Source organism: Poecilia latipinna, unplaced genomic scaffold (assembly GCF_001443285.1).
Source record: "Poecilia latipinna isolate Pla-1442-1.1 unplaced genomic scaffold, P_latipinna-1.0 Scaffold1154, whole genome shotgun sequence".
Lineage (NCBI taxonomy): Eukaryota > Metazoa > Chordata > Actinopteri > Cyprinodontiformes > Poeciliidae > Poecilia > Poecilia latipinna.
This window is the reverse complement of record NW_015113770.1, coordinates 162,466-184,414: the sequence shown is the minus strand read 5'-3', so window position 1 is coordinate 184,414 and position 21,949 is coordinate 162,466. Positions and strand designations below refer to the sequence as shown.

At 39.2% G+C, this 21,949-nt stretch overlaps 1 protein-coding gene across 1 annotated transcript; it reads right to left on the bottom strand.

Annotated features, from left to right (window-relative positions):
- Window positions 1-497: 497 nt before the first annotated feature.
- Window positions 498-14,211, bottom strand: LOC106960098 (5-hydroxytryptamine receptor 5A). The gene is made up of 3 exons (XM_015053022.1): window positions 13,756-14,211; window positions 8,516-9,296; window positions 498-2,572 (listed from the first exon to the last, which is right to left on the bottom strand). The coding sequence occupies exons 2-3, from the start codon at window positions 9,221-9,223 to the stop codon at window positions 2,240-2,242; spliced, it is 1,041 nt and encodes a 346-aa protein (XP_014908508.1). The 5' UTR covers window positions 9,224-9,296; window positions 13,756-14,211; the 3' UTR covers window positions 498-2,239.
- Window positions 14,212-21,949: the final 7,738 nt, after the last annotated feature.

The window sequence follows — 21,949 nt, the reverse complement described above, 5'->3', positions numbered from 1 at the left end:
TTTATTTAAAGATGGTGTAAGTAATGACTTGCACTGCTATTTTGTTGCTCTCCTTAAAAGAATGTGGGTGTGTGGATGTACATTGTGTGTGGGAGGTAAAGCGTATAGCTAATGAGCGTCAGAGAATAGAGTGTACCTCCATCTACACACGTTTTAATAAATCGAAAATGAACACAGCTTATCAACACACAGATAAGAGTGCAGCTGAAAAAAAAAATCCATCTTTTTGTCATTTGTTTTTAATTCATTTGAACGTCATCTATGATGGTAAGTTCTGCGTCTATTTCTGCACAAAATGCACAGTTGTTGCTTGGTTTATCATTTATGAGACTAATTTTGTTTACTTCTGACAGATTTTTTTTTCTTTGAGGCATACTCCCTTCTCTGCTTTTAAGCAGACATGATGATGAAACGGTTTAAATGAGTTACCATGCTTTTATTTGTCATTAGCATGAACCAGAAAAAAAAATACTTGAAAAATAAACAGGTATAAAAAATAATATTCACTCTAACAGATTCTTTTTTGTTTTTGTTTTACTTTCTTCACAAAAAGGAAAAAAAATCAAACACAGACAAAAGTAACCTTAATAGAGCCATAATGCAGTTTTCAAATGAGGATTTAAATTATTAAGAGAAAAAAGGCTGTCCAAACAAACCTGGTTCTTTGTGAAAAAGCAATTACCCCTTAGCCAATTTCTTTACCCAGCCTGTTTGAGCCACCTTTGATGGTAAGAACTGCCATCAAGCATTTACTATAAATAACAATGGGTCTTTAAATTGTTCCAGTGACATTGGAAAATTTATGAGCATTAACCACCTGTGGAGGGTCCTCTGTGATCTAGGTTAGAATTTTCTTAGCAATTAATTCAGAGGCATATTTATGCTCTGGATTATTGCGATGTTATCTTGCTGCAAAACCTAAATGTGATTGAGTCTAACTTTTACAAACTGATAATCGGAAATTCTCTTTCAGGATTTTTGAGAGAGCACAATACATGGTTGCAGCAAGTTATTCTGATCTTGAGGCAGCAGTTAACTCTGTAGCTTAAATATTTTTCAGTCAGATCATCCCGTTATTCACACCAGCCTGTTTCTTAGTGTTCCTCTTGTGATGTATTATTTTAGGTCCCCCTGGACTTTTTACATTTCTGTTTTTAAGTAAAACAGTTTATTCACACTTGACTTGATCTTGTCTGCATTTAGATCTCCACACAGTTAGCTGACAAAGCTACGACACCCTCCCCCCCCCCCCCCCAAAAAAATAAAAAATATATATATATATATCTACTTATTCTGATCAAATATTGGAAAAAAAATCATTTAGCTAGAATAACGGATGAGCCTTTGGCAACATGTCGTCAACTAATTCAAACTACAAACTTTTCAGATATTGAACCGTGTGTGGAAAAGTATCCTGGTTTACCGATTATCTTGGAGAGAATCAAACTATGGTTAGAAACTCCAATGCGGTCAGTAATCTACACAATCCCATCTGTGTGGCAGAAGACAATCTTGTTCATCCTGTTCCTGTAACTACCATCTCGCTCAAGGCTGCAAAAAATTGGCACAATATTCTTTGGGTTGGCCAAGAGGTTCGCATCACAAAGTGCCAGCTACAGCTTCCTCTGTCTGACAGGTGTTCCTGGCTGCAGGCTGCATTGGGCTGATGCTATCTGTGAAAAGGAAAACACATTTTCCTCCTTGATGAAAAAAATAAATAAAAATACAGTTTTTTCATCCATTGTGGAATTTCTTTAGACTGATACATTAGTTACTTTTGAGATATTCTAATCTGCTACATGTCAGGTTATGCTGAAGTGATATCTTGGTTCCACAGGTCTGGCAGAATCCAGGCCTGGGCAAAGTTCAGCTCCAATTGATCAGAGTTAATTTATGATTTAACAAGCCGAGTGATCACTTTTCTTCATAGGGCCAGATTAATTCGGATAGCTTCTGTAAATATAAAGAGAGATGATGACTGTAGAGGGGCAGATTCCTTTTCAGAGCATTGCTGAACTAGATGCCAAATCATTTTCCCGCTTTAAAAATGCAGGCAGATGCTTGTCTCAGTCTTAAAACAAAACACATTGACAATGACAAAACCGATGCACACGAAAGTTTTTTTTGTTCTGCTTTTTTTAGACGATTTCTGGTTATCACCTATTTGACGAGATGGTAAAGTGACAGACGGATAAGTCAGGCTGAGTGGGGTAACACTGCGAGTGGCGCACAGATTTACTCAGCGCTGTCGGGAGAAGAGGTTCCTTAGGGCGTTGTTGTAGTTCTTATTAAAGGCGGTGTATATGAGGGGGTTAAAAAAGGAATTCGAGTAACCCAGCCACAAAAAGATACTCTTCCAAATTGGCGGGATGTCACAGGAGCACAGCGGCACGATGAGCTCGGTGATGAAGAACGGGATCCAGCAAAGCACAAACACGCCGATCAAAATGCCAACCATAAGGGCTGCTTTTTTCTCCTTCTGCTCCCGCCATGTGTCCCCGTCTGTCTGGAAGGTCACGGTTGCGTGGCGCACGGTGAACACCATCTGTGGCTGTTGGGCTTCCTCCTTTACCTAGGAGCACAGGATAAGCCAGACACTTCACCACTTTATCATTCAGAGCAATCCTGGTTTGCTTTCAATAATTGAAAATCTTTAACAGCAAAAGGACAAACAGCCAATTACTGCGCTGAGTGCTGTGTGAACAAAAAGATGGATTACAGACTTCTAAGTAGAGTATGAATCAAACCAAAGATTTTCATTCAATACATGGAAGCACACAACATGCAAGGAAATTAAGCTAGAGGGTTTTTTTAAGTTAAATTTGAACTTAGAGTACTACATTTTATGACATTTTATTTTCCTTTTGAGGTAGAGAAAGATAAACAAAACTCAACCTTCATTTGATTTCCTTCTGACTAATTTGTTGCCATGTGTAGCTCGAGACTAATGGATATCCTGTTATTTGGTAAAGTCACCAAGGTCAAAGCTTTTTTGAGAGAAAAACAATTTTCTTAAAAATACCATAATTGGGAGCAATGCGGTCCCGAGTTAGAGGGCCTCTCAACAAAGCTATGACTCTTTGCAATATTGGCTACAATTCAAAAAGAAGAAAAAACAAAAACAAATTAACATCGGATAATAAAATGTAGCCTCTTGAACAGCTGTATTATTAGCTGCTATTATTTGCTTTTGAAACTCCTCCAAATTAATGGAACTCCTGCCACCTTTCCAGCATTCTCATAGAGCATGTTTGGGTACACAGAAGTGAAATCCAAAGGAGGCAGCCTCCTGTGACTGATTACCCTCCCCTCCCACATGGGTAATGCTGTCAAGTGGTGTTTGCATTGAGGCTGCAACACTGCCAACAAGATAACCAACTTATGTGGCAGTTAAGTCTCCCCTGCTTGCCTCCACTTTTACTAGCACACAACATAAAAAAACCACAAACAAACAAAAAGAAAAAACAACATAGGAAAGAGGAAAGAGGTGCGCATGTTTTGATTTGACATTTCTTCATGAGTTACTGTAAGGAAATTCTCCAGTCGTACGCCATCAATATAATCTGTTATATGTACAATAATCCTGAAATTAAACCTCATTTCTGATACTAAATAGCAGCATAAAGAGCACATTAAACATGTAACATTATGCTGATATTTTGTGTGGCAAAAGGATTACATAAGGTTATAGATAGGCAACTATTACAGTGCAGTATAAGAGTGTGAAGGTGCATGCATGATCAGTGTATGGTTCGCTAATATAAAGTATTATTGTTGGCTGGAAAATGGGAATTTGAACACAGACAGAATTTCCAACACGTTCAGCCACAAGCCGTCTTTACCCGCAGTGGTACCCGACAGGAACAACAGGGCTCACTACGGAGAACTTATAAATCTCTCTGCAGGGTGCCAGGTTTTTCTATGTCTCCAGTGTACTGCAGTCAGACAACAGTTCTCCTGACTTCCTCCTCCTAACTGCATAAATCACATTCAACTTTGTGAACTGAAAAACAGGTCAGAAGCCCTGCTTCAGACACTTCTATGTTGGACAGACACTAAACTCTTCTGTACTCCAAGCACAACATCATGACTCTTTAGACTGTACCTTTATCTGCAAGTTTGAGGATCTGAATATGATTTGAAAGTATACCAAGTATTGCACAGTACAACTTGGGCTATGAGAATATATACATTTTGATGAATCACCAACTATAAATATGACTAAATGAAAAAAAAAATAAAATCTTGGAAAACTGATTTGATGGAGACGATTCATAATATTCTGAATAAGAAACGAAGGGGCAAAATGAAACCATTTTCATGAGTAAATATCTTTTGATGGATGAAGTTTAAAATGCCAATTTTGTTTTTGTGAGAGGGCATTTCAAAAACTTTGTGATTTCAATAATATTTTACTTACTATGCCAACATTTCTGTTGAGTTCCTGCCGAGAAGAAAAGGTTTGTGTTTTATGATTAGCATCTGTTGAGAAAACTCAACATGTCGCATTAAGTGAGAGTATTCAAAATTGCAGAGGAAAAACCTGAGCAAATATTAATCAGGGTTTGCTTGAGATGTAGATAGGGTATCAAACAATGTGTTGTATACCTATAGTGGATAGAACATTTAGCTTGCTTGGTATAGCGTTTTAAATTTATGTGGCATTGAGGTGAAAAGCTTCAAAAGTGTCCCTCCTTCCCAGTCACAAAAACCTGCTCCAATCACGAGTAGAAAGAATATCATGATGTGTGGGATCAAAAAAGCCTCTTAAGCCTCCTCCAATGTCCTTACACTATCAAACCAAAATGTAAAAATAGGCCTATCTTCAATATGAAACCCATTGCTGCAAATATATCAAAAAGCAGTTTCACGCCTCTTCATGTAACATTGCATTCACAAACAATAAGAATCAACCCATTCAATAAAATGATCCAACTAAAGTTTTAATTCTGGGTTGTTTCGTTTAGAATTCAAGGAAATGGCTGTAGCTTATTAAACTTCAAAGTCTTCAACTCAGCATGCACTAAAATATAACAAAAACGTTCTCTCGCTGGAAAACTGCTGATAACATTCTGCTCATGATGTAGGGGGGAAAAAAATCAAACACCATAAAGGACACATCTTCATGGGTTGTGTATATGACCGAGTTAATAAAAAAAATGGTTTTCCATATAAAATCTAAAGCCGTTATAACGTCTATTGAAGAGTTTCACAGATTCGTGATCTTTACGCATTTTATGTTGACGAAAAAAAACCCTGCAAAGTGTTTCTTAGCACATTCAGGGTATTTTAAACATAAAACCGTTCAACTGAATAAAAGCAGTTTTATGTTCAGAGTTTTGACAAAGTGAACTTTAAGTACTGAACTTTTCGATGATTTCTTAACTAAAAGGGGGAAGAAAAAAAAGAGTAGTAAATAAGTTGGATGACCTTCAATGTTGCTTCGTTTTACCTTAAAACACAGAGTCCAGCGCAGCTACACATAGTTTTAATATAAATACAAAATTATAGAACCATTTGGAGCCCAGAAAAATTGTTTTCATAGACCAGCTTATTATTTTGACCATTTGGGCAAAACAGCAAACAGTCTCTGGAGATGAGTCAAAATATACAGTGCAGGCAACAACACATAAGTTTAACACTTCCTTGCTTGCATAATATTATACGTTGAAATATACATAAGGGATAGAATTGTCTTAATCCCTAGAGAATAATTAATTTGTGTGCATTTCTTTTGCAAGAAAAATAAGTTTATAAGTTGCGAAGGTTTGGTAAATGTGTGATAAGCTGTAAGGAATGGAAAACAACTGCTGCGGTTTCTGCTTTAAGTCATGCCAAGTCATGCTTCTTAGTTCATTCTATGTGATTATATGAAAGGAACAGCTGTTGAGTTTTGAAGCGCATATGCTACATTGGCAAAGCAACAGCCAGAAACAGTGGGATCTGTGCCATAACCAAGCAATTAGCAGAAAGCGCAATTCACATCAAGTTAATGGAAAAGTATCATCAGAGAAATAGAAAATATTTCAACTTAAATCCTGGAGCTTTATGGAACTGCACCAGGGATGAGAGACAGAGAGAGAAAAGTAGGATTTAAGATTCTTGTGAGGTTCTCAATCTGTTTGGTGTAAGTGAACAAAACAAATCAGCAGCAAAAGGTTGGTTATGATGAATATTATGAGTTCAGAGCTCAATTTTTCCTGCATATTTGCACACTGAAGTATTATTTTAAGAAGCAATCAATTTTATGGCCTCCTTGAGTGTTATTTGTGCATCTAGGTCAGAAATACGTGCATCACACCTATTAATAATCCCATGTTTCTGCTGCAGTGTCTATAAGTGTGGGTACGTCTTAATGTTTGAGTGGGCGTATTGATGTGTGAGCAGGAGGGTTATTTTCTTGGATTCCACTGCTCATGTCGCAGCTCAAATTGTCAGTTTGCAGGTTATGGCTGGAAATGAAGGGAGAAGAATTTTACTGAGATGCCGCTAATCCAACAACCGTCTGTGGGGGAAAAAAAAACAATAAAATCTATTACCTGTTGCCAGGAGATTGATTGCCTGATTGATGAAACCTGACAATCGGAGGGTAGTGAAATATCAGAGTAGGTAATTTATTTAGTGATGAAGCTAATTTATTTAGTTCTCAACCAATAGCTTTCATTTTGGGGTGAACTGATGCCAGAGTTGCACAACAAAAGGGGGGAAATACATTCTGAATAAAAATGGTTGTCAGGGAACATTTAATAATAATAATAAAGAAAATCTCTATAGAAAGATTCAGATTAAAAAAAAAAAAAGAAAATGTAACATTTAGGTTCAAAGACAAAAAAAAAAAAAATGCAATGAATAACTAGCCAATGCCAATGTTAATTTCAGATGGATTTACAAATCCAAAAAAGAAAAATAATAAGTAAGGGGTTGCTCAATTTCCTCAGCTAAAACTTCCCTGATTAAACAGTTGCTAATGTAAAGTGGAACAGATCCAGACTTTTATGTGCGCTAATTAGCTAAACGGCAAAGCTTGGAAGGTGCAGGCCCCTATTAATGATGCTGAGACAGTATTTATAGCCTTCAACTCCCGGCCTACGCACACATCAACAGTCTACGGGTGATGAGCGGAATGACTTCAATTATTTTTCCGTACGCTCACACATCAGATACTTGTGCACTTCTTTGATTACTGCTGAGCTGCTCATCAGAGACGGTAATAAACAATAGGTCTGAAAAGAAGATGTGCATTCTTGATGCAGCTTAAATATGGGAGGCTAAATGTAAACACATGGCACAATACATAAAGTATTTCTTGAACCTGTAGGTTTGTTCGTTTTGCAACTACAAATTTCAATATATTATATGTATTAGTAACTCAAAGTAGTACATAACTGAGTTGTAGAAGGAAATTATTAGATGACCTGGTTTTTTTAAAAGTCTAGTAATAACAGAAGAATAGCAAAATTATATGTTGTAGAAAGCTAACATCACACGTCACCCAAAACACACCTTCCCTGTTGTGGAAGACATGTGGTGATGGTAGCATCATGCTGTGGGGATGATTTTGTGAGCAGGGACAGGAAGGTTGCAATAGGTGGTAGAGTTAAATATAGGATGAGCTTGGAAATGAACCTACTGAGGGTCCAAATGATGTGAGAGTGGGAGACAGGAACTTTCAGCAGGAAAACACTATGCAGCTAGAAATACCATGAAATGCCTCAGATTAAAATAGTTTCGTGAATACCAATACGTATTCAGAAAAGTCAAAATTCACACTTTACTCAGAATAGAAAACTGTGGGAAGACTTGAAAAGCAATGTTCTCACGCTCTGTCCAAATTCAGTTCCTACCTGTACTGATAGAAATAAACCCCCAAAAGTCGAGCAGTTATAATTACAGTAAAATGCGATTTGACTCAGTAGTAGAGATACACCCGTGGAGGCTAAACACAGACATGCCACTTCTCAGATTTGCATTTGTGAAAATGTGCAAGCAATCGTGAATTATTAACTTTTCACTTTGCAAATATGTGCTACTTCAAGGCATTTTCCAGGTTCTCTAGGCCCATTATTATCTTCCAGCTTTTCTTCTGCAATTCCGACGGCGTCTCCTCTCCGTTTTCCCCTGCCGATGCAAGAGACGTCGGACCGCTTCGTCTGGGGAAATCCCTTCAAAATCTTTTACATTTTCACCTTTCGATGGACTTTATTGTGAAGCTATACAAGTTGAAACGTGTAGTGGCTGCGAATGAATAGTCAGTTATACTTCTTAGCTGAAAATGGAAATTCTGGAGGCCCTCGCCCACTCTGTTGCTGATTCTTTGATTGACACTATTGCAGTAGGATGCATGCCTTTTGTGTTGCTCTGTCACATAAAATTTCAATGCAATACAGTGACGTTGGTAACTGTAGTGAGACATGATACAGAAAATGTCCATGTTTGCAAATATTTCTGTAAGGCATTATGTAAGGATGACAAGCTGCTTTAAGAAGATTGTAATAAAATATGAATTTTTAATTACCTCAGGCATAGGGGTGATTGTGTTTGTCTTGCGGGAGCCGATGCGAAACTTAGCAGCTTTGTAGATCTTCCAGTAGACAAACAAAACCACACAAAGTGGGAGATAAAATGCCCCAAAGGTGGAGAAGATGGTGTAAGATGGCTCCTGGCTCACTTGGCACTTCATCCCTTCTGAGTAGGTCTCTCCCCAGCCGAAGAGCGGCGACAAGGAGATTATGGATGATAGCAGCCATGTCAGCGCAATCATCACGTTGGAGATCTTTTTTCGAGTCTTGAGCGTGTACTCCAGGTGCCTGGTGATGGACCAGTAGCGGTCCAGGGCGATGGCCGTCACGTTCCAGATGCTAGCCGTGCAACAGAGCACGTCAAACGAGATCCACACCTGGCAGAGCACGCGTCCGAGCTTCCACAGTCTTCCGTTCAGCTCGTGAACCAGGCTGAGCGGCATAACCAGTGCGGCTACCATCACGTCTGAGATGGCCATGGAGGCCACCAAGTTGTGGGGCACCCGATGGAATGTTCTCACCCTCAGGATGGTCACCAGCACCAGGAGGTTCCACACGAAGGTGGCCGCCACAAGCATTGCCAATAAGGTGAGAGTGAGCACGCTGAAAACGGAAAATGGACGGTAAAGGTTTCCCCCGGAGTCGTAGCCGTCCAGAGCCCCACTGAAGTTGGCTGTCAGCGAGCTGGAGTTGCTGTACGTCATGGTAGCTGCTCACGACCCCACAGCCAAGGGCCGAGAGGATTCAGAGAAAACGTCTGCAGGAAGCCGATGCATTCTGCAGAGAGGAGACAGAAACGGGGACTGTGACTCAATCTGGAACGAGTCTCGCTGACGCAAATGAAGGTTAAAGATGGGAATATCTATTTAATGTGTTGCATTTAGTATCATTTTTACACTCTTAAAATGCGCTGCAGTGCATCATTGTGCTTCTAGAAGAGAGGTAGTTTAGTGATTTGCCTACAATGGTAAAAACACACTCGAGTCTCTCATTTCAGCAGTCAAGCAACCTGCCTACAACTTTTCAAGTGCAATTTCATCTGCTATTAAAAAGGCTCAGAGGCACTCAGGGTAACATCTCTAGCTCAGAAAAAGACCATAAATATTCAGTTTCATCATCGCACTGCTGCGCTTTCATTTGCATTAGAAGCAGACCTGTGTTGCACAATGAAACAAACAGTCTTTGTTGCAGTTTTATTTTTTCTAACAGCGAAATGTCATACACATATATATACACACGCACACAAAAAATTCTCATAAGCTTTAGGAATGCATATGTTTGCTGTGAAGAGGAATTGTTGCTTTTTGAGAAGATTCTATTGCGACATACCATTACTCCAATTTCAAGCCAAGAAAAAAAAAAATTGCCAACTATGTCAACACATTCACAGGAGGACGCACGCCTAGCTCTAAAGTCTGCACAGCGTGATATTCAGCATTGCAGAAACGGTAAATTTCAACCCACCAAGTGCTGCTGTTACTATGTGACATATTATTTTACCCCCTTACTCTGGCATTGATCTTTATTTCTGTGTTTCTTTCCTAAACTACCAGTGTAAAAAAAAAAAAGAAGAAGAAAAAAAAGAAAGAAATCTGAATGGATTGTTAGAATTACTAAAACCTACACACACATTTCAAGAAGCAAAAATAATTTCATGCACTGTGTTTTGGAAAACATATCCATGCATGTTTTAACAATCCCTTAAGATGCTAATTTTAAAGTTAATCAACTTGTTATTTCTACACGTAACGTTAGAATGGTTTCGCATGCTTTAATAATTCTAACGTCTCCCAGGAACTCTGTGAAAACTGAGAACACTTTTGCTTGACCTTTACGCCTACGAGTTATTTAAAAGTTTAACAGAAGCACACATTTTGCATGCTTTGCAAGATGATAACTGGTTTCTCATCTGCTCTGAATCCCAATTGTTCATAACAAGGTAAATTCATTTGTGTAATAAGATTCCATCAGTATAATAAACGTCTAACTAGATTTTCTGATTAAGATCAACTGGATAAAAACAGATCTGTGTAGGAGATGGCAAAGGAATCTTTTGGTCAAAATCTTTATGCATCATAGCTTTATTGGCCCAAAAGGTTTAATCAGATGGATTTTCTCTTTGCGCCTCACAAAAAGACACAGTTCCCCACCAGTTGTTGTAAGAATAATGCCTTGTAAAAGTTTAAGTCTCTTCCTGTACCAAAACTGTTCCACATTCAGTCATGTTACTACCATAAGCACGCGTTGTGCTTGTTCTTGGGGTTCTTTGGGGGGCGGCGGGGCACATTTCAAACCAACAAAGTATTATGAAACTATGAAAATACTAAAAAAAAAAAAAAAAAAAGAATCTGAAAAAGATGGCCTGCATACAGTTAAGACCATTCTGAAGTAGCAACTGTTTCTAAGCAGATCAACTCACGTTAAGCATTGATTTTTTCTTTTCCTTGTGCCATTTACTTTCATTAGGTTTCCAGCCCCATTGGCTAAAAATACATCCAAAGCATTATATTCTTTGTCCGGATGAGCTTTTGCAAAGGCGATGCTCACTTCTGTGGGACTTACTTTGAGAAATGGCTTCTTTCCCCCAGCTTTGTCTTCCTTGTGATGTTGCCACCTGCATGGCTGACGTTGTTCAGAATGGCGATTATCCTTGTATACCTTTTCACCTTGCACACACCATCAGCCTTGCCTGTGCAGGTGTCACTTTTGATTTCCGACCACATCCTCTAAGATTTTCCCGAGTGGAAGGTCTAATGCTGCAGCCTCTGGAACTTAAAGATGCATACAATTTACATAAGGCCTGGCAGGCTGGTTAGCTGAGTTTTGAGCAGCCACATGTTCTCACTGAGCTCTTTAAGCTTTAGCCATGACTTGTCAGCAAATAAATGCAGATGTTCTTCACCTGCTAGGTTGATGCAAAGTGCAAAGCACTTTTCAGAAATAAAATGGGCAATTGGGATGCTTTAAAACAGCCTGTTTGTAATGCCGTGCAGAACCTTTACCTTCCCAATTTGAAATGGGTATGAACACTTCTGGGCATGCTCTTTCACATAAAATTAAAGTCAAACATAGCTAAAATCTTTGATGAATATTATTACTATATTTTGACATCTATATTTTAGCCACTTAGAAGGAGCACATTGGCCAAATTTAAAAACCTTACTTTAAATCTAAGCTCAACTCTGTGTCCTTTTCAGGTAGAATCTCACTGCTGTCAAAAGTCACCAAACTGATGAGTGCAAACGAATTTAAGGACAAATTCTGCTGTTCTGTGAAGGCATCAGAGGTTAAAAACAAAAAGAGAACAGCATACCCATAAACCTACTGGTTGGACTACTCGTAAGTAACCAAGAAGCTGTAGAGATCCACTTGAGACTGAAGTCAAGATTTACCTTTCAACAGGACAACAGCCCTAAACATACTCTCATTAGAATGCATAAATCCAAATTAAATTCTGTGGCAAAGCTAGAAATTTGATGTTTAAGTAAGACTGGGCAACATATTTAGTCACTGCAACTTCAAAACTGGACATACCCCCAAAGACTTGAAGAGAAAGATGATTGCACAGTATTATATTGACTCAGGAGGACTGATTGCCAAGCTTTTGAGGTTTTCATTTGTAAAGAAATTTAAACAACACACATCATTTTCTTTTCACTTCATAATAATGCACTAAAACGTTCCCAAAATTTGTGAATGCGACATAATGTGAAGAAGCCAGCAAGTGAAATGTCACATTACCCCTTGACATCACATTCTGCTTCCTCCGATCAATGACTTCAGCACACCACTAACCCCTGTGCTCCTTCTCCTGCCCTCTCTCATTAACAAGCCCAATAAAAGGTTGTACAAAGGGACAGCTGTTGTGAAGGGAAAAGGTGATGAAGCATGCATGCACTCTGAACAGCAATCTTGCAGTAGCTCTGTTGACATTACAGAAGCAGGGCCAGGTGTCAGGAAGGGCAGTGGACACACGCTCTGCAAAAACTAAAAACCCAAAATGGAAGGATACAGAAAAAAAAAACAACACACACACACACACACACACACACACACAACTGTATACATTTACACAGATGTGAAAGGAATGGAGAAAATGACTCCAAATGGCCTTACAGCCATTTAAGTCAAAGAGCAGCAAATACATTGCTTAGTACTTTGAAAGGACCAGCTGGCTCTTGGGTGAAATACTCCTGGGAATTTTAGCTGACATAAATGGATTGTGATTATAATCTCATTACCTATGCAAAGGTGTCCACGTCTACCATTTAGTATGAGGAAAGAGGCATGAATGGGTTTCAAGCTGAAGAATGCACTTGATTGTTGGTGTAAAATCAGCAATCTATGAGGAGCTTAAACCTTTCCAGAGCTCATCAGACACCGAGTTCAAAAACTTGCAGGGGCATGTTTCCTTTTTAAAATGTCCTCTGAACCCTTTCAGTTGGCAGCCAGTCTCTTCTGGATGCAAACATAATTTTCTGAAAGAAAGAAAGCCACTTTGTCTCCGCGGTGATTACCTCTCTTTTATGTCTGTTTCTTCCATTGTTGTCCCGTCTCTTCTTGCTACAGTTGGCAGATAAAAATGTGACTTTTTTTAAAAATTTTTTTAGAAAGTTTGTCAGCAAAGAAGCCATATTAGGTAAATAGCAAATGTGACATCTCCTTTCCATTTCACATTTTGGGGTCCAAATGCAGTGTCACAGCCAGTCCTGTGATTAAAACTGTACCAGCGCGAATGACATTCTCTCTGTGCAAAAAGCTCTTCATTAGGAAAACTGTTGTCTGCTCAGCTGTTGAACAATTTCCTCTGAGGAGAGTTTCTCTGAGGCTGACATTTGCGGATGAAAGGAAGCGGAGGTATTGAAATGTGTCCTCTGACTTGTGTTAAAACCTCAAAAGGGAAATGCAAAAAGAGGAAAGCGAAGCCTCACTTTTCCCCAATTTGGCACAGCAGAACCCATTTGTCAAGCAATGCAAAGTGTTTTTTTTTTCAGCCAGCTTCTGCTACACATGTATAAATGTCCAAAAAAATAATTTAGATTTTAAACAACAATAAGATGAAAGGATTGCAATTCAGAGTCACCACTTTTACCGTGATAATCTCTGAGGACACTTGTTACACTGCATTCCAGAAACACCCCTTTACCTTTGAAGACACCAGTAGTCAAAAAACACAATTTCCATGTCTTGTTGGTAAAACAAAATTCGGGTCATCATTCTGTAAATAACAACTCACCCCGTTGACAATTAAACACGGAGCAGCCCCGACGATCTCGGTCCTGATCTCTTCATCCATATCCACTTTGCTGGTGTTCCAGTGCCGTGATTGAACCGCCTGGCTCAGTGTGTGGATAACGGCAGAAACGCGCTTCGCTCCGGAGGATACAGAGCGGCTGGAATGAACCACGGCGCGAGCTGAAGGAGGGGAGGGCTCGCGCCAATTAAACGATAAACGCCACGTTTTCTGGCGCGAGTGGGAGACTTGATTGGCTATGATCTGCACCTGAACACAACTTTTATTTTCTCTAACAAGCGGAACGAAGCGCGTACATTTATCTCCGTCAGCAGCGCGTCTTGGAAAGATTCCCTGTTTGTAATTAGTCTGACCATGCGGTGATCAGAGCCTGCTTCAGGAGAACCGCTCGTGCTGCTTTGTGATTGATAATCCTTCTGACCCCCCTCGCCCCCCCATCCCCTGCAGTCTTTCTAGGTTAACACGATGAACCCCTATTTCGCAGAAAGTAACTGAAATCCAATTTATGTTCGGAGAAAGCGTCCTTGTATAACTTCTAATGGAGTTCTTCTTGGTTGGACCATAGGAAGCGGGACACAGGCTGCCCTGCAAAAAATAAGTGGAGAACTTCCCTTTGAGACTCATTAATGTAGCAGCCTTCATACACCCTGAAACGTGCTGAGTTACATAAAATGAACCCAAATGCTGAGCTTTGATCTAACCGCAGAAAGAACATCTCTGCGACTATTTCACCTATAAAGATTGAATTATACAAAGAACATTGGATTAGTCGTGTTTTGGTTTTACTTTAGTTCAGTCTTTCTTAGTGTTTCTAGTTCTGTTTATTTCTTCTAGTTATTCTTAGTTACCACAGTTTAATCATTTCTTGTGACTATTATTCTTAGATTTATTTTCTCGTCCCCTGTACCTCCCTCTCTCTCTCTCTCTCTCTCTCTCTCCTCAGTCTGCCTTTCTACTCTCTCCCCTCACACATGCAATCAGTTTTGCCAACCAGCCCAGTTCTTTGTTTTCCAGTACTTAAGCTCCTCTCTTTCAGTCACTCCTTGCTGGTTCCTTCTGTTACTTCCCGTTCAGCTCTGTTACCCCTTGTGTCTCTGTGCGATTATTTCCTAGATTCTAGAATAATTTTCTGCTTTGGCCTCCTGTGGATATTTATAAGTTCTTGTTTCTCATTTTTCATTAAGCAAATGTTCATTATCTCCACACCTCTGCTATTTTGCAGTTGAGTCCACAATCAACCACAAACAAATCATGACAAAGACCTAATAATAATAACAAAAACAATGCAAGCAAAGAAATGATAGATGAGATTGCCTTAGTAAAATATGATTCTTCTCAGACTTTATAATGCCAGGTTTTTTTTTGGGGGGGGGGGGTAGACTGACATTCAGATGGCTATAAATATAACAATAACAACAAAAAGTCATTTTAGAGTACTAACCTGATGGGCAATTTCATCAAAAAAGAAGCAAGAAACCCGATAATAAATGTACCTCCAGAACAGCTGGTTCCAGCACCACGGTCAGCGCCAAGGGATATTTCCATTTTACTGCACACAATAGCAAGCCAGTTTATTTTTGCACAGGCTGCATGAAGTTACAAGCTTTTCCCCTGGATCTGCAATGGATATGTAAACACACACACACACATGCACACACGCACACACACACACCATCCAACTAATTTGCTCTAGTGTGTGTGGAGTAGGTTTATCCAACTCTCTGACACTTACTTCTTTTCTAATTCAAGGGATTTCTCCGAGACAAAACAGCGTCTGCTAACTTACTATGAAATATGCAGCTGCACACATGCAAAGGCACACTGAGAGTTTATCACATAAGCCCATTCTTGGGGGTTGGGGGAGAGACATTCAGGCAGCTAAAGCATCTTTTCATCTACTTTAAAAATCTCCCTTTATTCCCTTATAAAGGTGCTGCTGCACAAAAAATACTCTTCGTGTCAGTCATCATGTGACACTGCTCCTTCGCATGCAGATGCAATACCATGACTAAAAGTGTTCAGCTGTTAAGGCCTCATGAGGTAAAAATCCACTGCAGTAAAGATAAACAGTGTGCTCATATCTTGCGGGGTATGTAAAGTTTTTCACTGGAAAGTGAAATCTGCAATCATGCCTTTTACTACTTGTGAACCTAGTTGGGGGGAAATGTGTACTTTGCCCTGTTTTGAGCTGCTGGGAATCAACTCTCATGAAAATCCTTCCTCCTCTGCTCTTCCTCCTTGTCCGAAACAGAGTCCTCTCTTCTCTATCTGTGCAGCTTCCCACTCATCACATCTCCAACCTTTCCTGCCACACTTGTCCTTCCCCATAAATTGCCTTCATCATCAATTACTGCTATTGCGACCAGAGCATAAGGCCATCAGCAACTATAACTTCACTCTGCAGATCCTGTGAAATGACCAGAGTGGAAATATGGCACTGCCTTGGGCGAGGGACTTCACCGGTAAACATGTCACATAAATTCTAGCCTGGGTGTGTGCCAGTGTGTGCGTGTGTGTGTGTGTGTGACTTACAGCATCAATGTAAGGTGTGACTGAAAGTAAAGAACAATTAAACATGGATTTTCACTCTAGGGTGTCCTCTGTATGTTCTGTGATCCCAGACCGTCACACTTTGGTAAACTTGTGATCTGCAGAAAAAAAAAAAAAATCTTGATTACTGTGCTAAAGTAGTGTCATGATTTAGTCCTTCACATGTCCTTTGCTCAACTTCAATTTCTGACAACTGAAGTTGGCTATGATTTCACTCAGTTTCACACAAAATCAACATACAGGATGCCTAACAGGTGTGTTCAGTGTTCAGATAACAGGTTCAGACAATGATTGGGTAAGCTTCTGAAATAATTATATACATGTAATTAATTACACCATTGTTTGAAGCTATTATTTTCATTTTGCCAGCATGAAAAACATATTTGACTGAACTCATTTGATTGAGAAATCTATAAAAAATAATAGAAAAATCCAGCATTAAAGTCCAAGGAATGAAATGAAGATCTTAAAAGGAGGTATACTTCATCAGAAAGTCCTTTGGAGCCATTTCTAAGCAGTGACAGATTTCAAGAGCATCAGTTCAAACATTGCTGTGCAAGCACAAGCTATGATATGTCATCAAGGTCTAGAAGCAGACACTGCTGTCATCTGGAGGTTTAGGAACATGGGAAGCACCAAATCCCAAGCTTACCATGAACAGGGGCCTGTTGGAACACCACCAGTGTCACTGTGTCCAGTGAGACACTGTCGCGTCTCAGTGGAAAGAGAGAGCACTGAATTAGAAAAGTCTGCAAAATCTTTAAAAATGTGTAAAATTGTAAAATCTACAGTTGAAATTTGCAGTTACTCTCATGGATAAGTCAAATGGCTTATAGAGAAACATTTCATAGATTAAGCCATGAGGTCACAAAGTTCTATGTCTGGAAGAGTCTGTGAAGACGTAGGACTGAATCCAAATCCTTCAACCGTACCTCAAGAAAAGAACCGGGTTTTAAAAGAAGAAGCAGCCAAGAGCTCAAGCCAGATCCCGGCTGCAACGCCAAGCATAAGAAAAATAAGTATTCCGATTCTGCCAACACTAGTGGTTAAATATCCATCTGAAATTATACATGAATCTTGCTGATGATTATATTATAAGTGAGTGGTTGAAGTGAAGTAAGCTAATGCATATTTAATTAAATCCCAGTGAATGTCTGGATCTGCAACTTTGATGCTTTTGTGAATCACACAAAAATACACAAGGACGTCAAACTTTTCCTTCCACTTTTTAATTTTGAAAATCATAAGTTAAGTTATGTGTTCTTGACTTGTAAGAGGTCCAAGTTCTGTGTCTAAGACACCAACCCAAATCATTACCCCTGCTGGCGTTGTTCCTGTTCTGGTTAACTTGGCTGCTTGAGCCGCCGCTGGTTGCATCTATTATAAGTACCACAGTTTCTAACAATTGCATGTGTTCACTTGTGTACCTGGTTAAATTTATCAGGACTAAATGTTTTTTTTTTTTCCTTTGCACTGCAGACAAAAAGGAAACTATCATGCTGCACTTTCTGCTACCCTTGAAGCTTAATGATATGTATCTCCACTCTACCACCCATGGCTAATTACAGCATCAACGTAAGTCAGTGGCTGTGAAAGCCAGTGGAGGCTCGGAAAGGCAAGGTGTTAGGCTGTGATGTGCTGAGGCAAGCAGCTCCAAACGAAGGAAAAGCAGAGGACGTTCAATAAATTGAGAGGATGGAGAGGAACAGACACTGTTTGCCAAACTGTTGGCAGAGTACACCAAGAGAGCACAAACTCCTGAACAATGCTCTGAACTTGTGGTGTGTTCAGAAATGTTGCTCAAATTTAAGTTAGTGCAAATATTACATTCCCTCAAGCAGAGGATTTAATTTTGAAGACTTTGTATAGATGCCGAAGGCTGCAGCACACCGTTTTGGGTTTATGAACTGTTTACTATTTTTTGTTGTTGTTGTTGTTGTCCTCAGTGCAACAGTGTCAAAATACACTCCAAATATAGGCTGAACATGTATTATTAAACATAGATTTATATTTTTACATAATCTAAAATTATTTAAATATTTTTTTTGGAAGTAACGTTTGGTAAAACTGCTGCTTAGACAAACACTTTTTATTCAGAAGTATTACTGTGAGAGAGCGGATCTGTGCTGTACACATTAAACTGTTAGCCTCCAGTTTTCCTTCATAACATCCACCCAGAGATTTCTACTGTGTTATTTTTAGGGCAGCACATATCAGGCCTTTAGCTTCTGATGACACAGCATAAGGCATCATCAGATCAGTTGCAACCAGGCTACAAACAACAGTCGAAATATATTGACGTCAGTCTCTGAAGAGCCGAACCATGCCGGTTTTATCACAGCGAACGATGTTTAACTTTATAAACAGTGTGTCAGCAGCTACAAGAGACAAAAAAACAACAAGATGTTGGATTCATTCTGTGTTCCACCAACATGCTGCATTATGAAAAGTGGAACATAATTCCATGCCTTTTCAACTACACTTATTGCCACCTGTGGTGATGACGTGGTAAAAGTCCATAGATGAACAGATTTCCTCGGTAGCAGTGTAATGTCACACTGAAAGTAGGTAGAAAAATATAACCTGTAATTTATGTAATTTTCGAAAACAAAAAAACAAGGCAGGAGTTAAAGGGGAGTAAAAAACAACAACAACAACAAAAATTCGGGTCTTGCATCATGTCATAATTTCATTCTCAACTCAAATATACGTAGAGTGTTGTTTTGACTCCTTCATATATGTTTGAGAAATCCTTTTATTTCCTGTGGCAGCCATTCAGGGGTGCCTGTACACGTTGCTCTCTCAAAGCAAGTCCATTTTCACAAAGTCCCCAAGATGAACTTCTATCTCACAGAGATCCCACACCTTCCTCACTCAGCTCTTTTAGACTAGCGGCGGCAGCAATTAGCAAACACTTGTTGGAACTGTAAATCTGCTGAGCTCATCATACAAATTACTTCTTAGTCCAATGCTCCTAAGAATGGTTGTAAAGAGCATAATGAGAAGCATTATGCATTGTGATGATGTGACAGAGGCCAATTTTAAGGGGTTAAATTGCGAAGTCAAATTTCGTTTTTGCTATGTTTGGTACACACAGAATTTTTATAACAACTGAAGTTTACATAGTTATTGATTGTCCTGTAAAATGACACTATGTACCTGAAAAGTACACAATACTGCCTATTAAAGTGCAAATTACACCCGCCCTTACTGATTTCTATGAAACAACCCACACTTTTATGCTAAATGTATCTTAATGAAAGACAAATTTAGATTTTCAGGTGTTTTAAACATCTTGGGGGGACCATGACATTTTAAGGCCTGTGTTTGTCAAGCCCGAAATAAAAGCGGTGGATGATGTTTTGTAACCTCCTGGCTGTAAACTATTGACCCAATTCTTTGACTTCCCAGAAAATGAATGTCCTTGTAAGACTCCTGCTGGCGGACCTAAGGGGCGAAGCAGCCACTTTCCTAAAGCCACTCCAACATTTTAACAACTTGTTAGGGATTGAAGATGCCATCATCTGTCTTCATGCTTCAGAGAGCCTCTTTGAGAATCACATTCTTTCATTTCTCCAGAGCATTGAAACAACGTAGCCCGCCATGTTCTACGCAAAGCTCCAGAAAATCTAACGAGAGGCCTCCACAGCTGCCCGTGGTAGCGACCGACAGGCTGACCACAATGTCTGAGCTGAAGAGGTTGCGTGTCGCACTCTACATCTTAAGCTTTGAGTACAAGTCAGACGTGTGTCACCTGCGGAAACACACAGATTACTCCACCTTTGTGATTGTCAGTGATGGTCACGAGGATGAGAACAGGGAAATAGTGGGCCAATTTGAGGCACAGCGTGGGAACCGATCGACTTGTTTTGAGTGGGAAGAAGACAAAGGCATGACCTTGTACTTAGAGGAGGAATAAGCAGAAATAGACTGTCAGCTTGCACCAGACTGTGAGAAGGTGTGTGGGTGATGAAAAGGCTGTTTACTTGGATAACTGACAGGAATGTAAATGCAATACCAGTGCTGCAGGAGAGTATTCTATAATCACAAAAAGACACTACAAAGAAAACGATGCATGCACGAAGGGGGAACATGCAACGCCATGCAGAAAGACCCCAGTCTAGAATTCAGAGTCAAGAGGACTTTTGAGATGACTTGTTGTGAGCAGGTGCTATTTAAATAAACTGAATTGAACTGAATTGGAATGACAAACACCTCCTTCAGAACTAATTGTTAAAACAGATGAGACTCATTCTTTATATAAATGAACACAAATTAAAATAGCCCATGTAACGTTACATTACATGAAATCATATTTTTGAACTAGAAATGGTTTGCATGTTTTCATAATCTAAAGCTTGTCTTGAATGGTGCCGCTGCAGTTCTTGTCACTGTTTTTTTTTTTTTTGCCTTGTTTTAGCTCATGTCTATTTTAAGGCCCTTCTCCCAATGGGTCTTGTCTGCTCTCGTTCATCAAAACAGCAGAGAGAAAAAAAAAAACAGATGTTCACTCTTTTTTGAAGATGCACCAAACCTGCCACTGGGCAAGCAGCATTATGTAAATGTGTTGTGATATGAACACTTGTTGCCACCCAACGAGAGGGTAAGCTTTTTTCTTTTGTGTTACAGCAATCACTTCTATGCTTGAGTGTACTGTAGTTTTATGTCATTTTGAAAATCATCTGAGAGCTGGGATGTGAAGATTATGATGAAATTATGATGAAATTCAGCCTTGGTGCCACTAAGGGTTTTAGTAACAATGGACACTCCTTTATTCTGGTTTTCATAAATTAGTTAGAACTGAATTGTTAAGACCTTTCATACACATTGGAGAAGCAGCTCTTGTTGGTTAGTTTGCATCTAAACCAACCAACAAAAAAACAAAAAAACAAAAAACAAAACCCTAGAATGTTTGACAGATGGCATCTTGTTAATTGTACACTTCCATTCATGGTGTCACACTGCAGGTTCCAGCCAAGAGTCCAACAAGCCCTCTGACAAGTCTAAGTTCTTAATATGAATTAATGAAAGTTTCCTAAATCTTGCCAAAACAATATTGTTTGGATTTCCTAAAATGTGCTATTCTTCCCAGTTGCAAATTAGATGTCAACTGCTTTAACTGGATGGTGATAGGTCTGTTTTGCAGACAACAGGCTTACATCTATAAAAAAAAATAATAATTATGCTTTACTAAAATTATGCTCCCCAGAGTACAAAGCTATTCTTTGTACTCTTTAGTTTATTGTTTTTGGGGAAATGTTATTTTGTGAAAACATATTTACTGGTGGGTGAATTAACATTATCCAATATACTTTACAAGGCTGTTTCATGTGCTACACCACATCAGATAAATAAATAAATAAACAGATAAAGCTGATGTCAATGTTAATTATTTGACTTCTGTTCAATGTTTTTACTTGTTCATGTATAAGTTAAATGGACAAGGGCATAGCTGTTTGTAGTTTGTGTGCTTCGGTTTCAACATCCTTGCAACATCAATTAACCTGTGGACGTGGAGTGAGCTGCGTTCAGAGTCTTGTTATTAAGAAAGCATTTAACTGACTGTCAAGCCTTTAAAGAGTCCATATGATGAGGGGAGCACAGTTATAATACTCATTAAGAATAA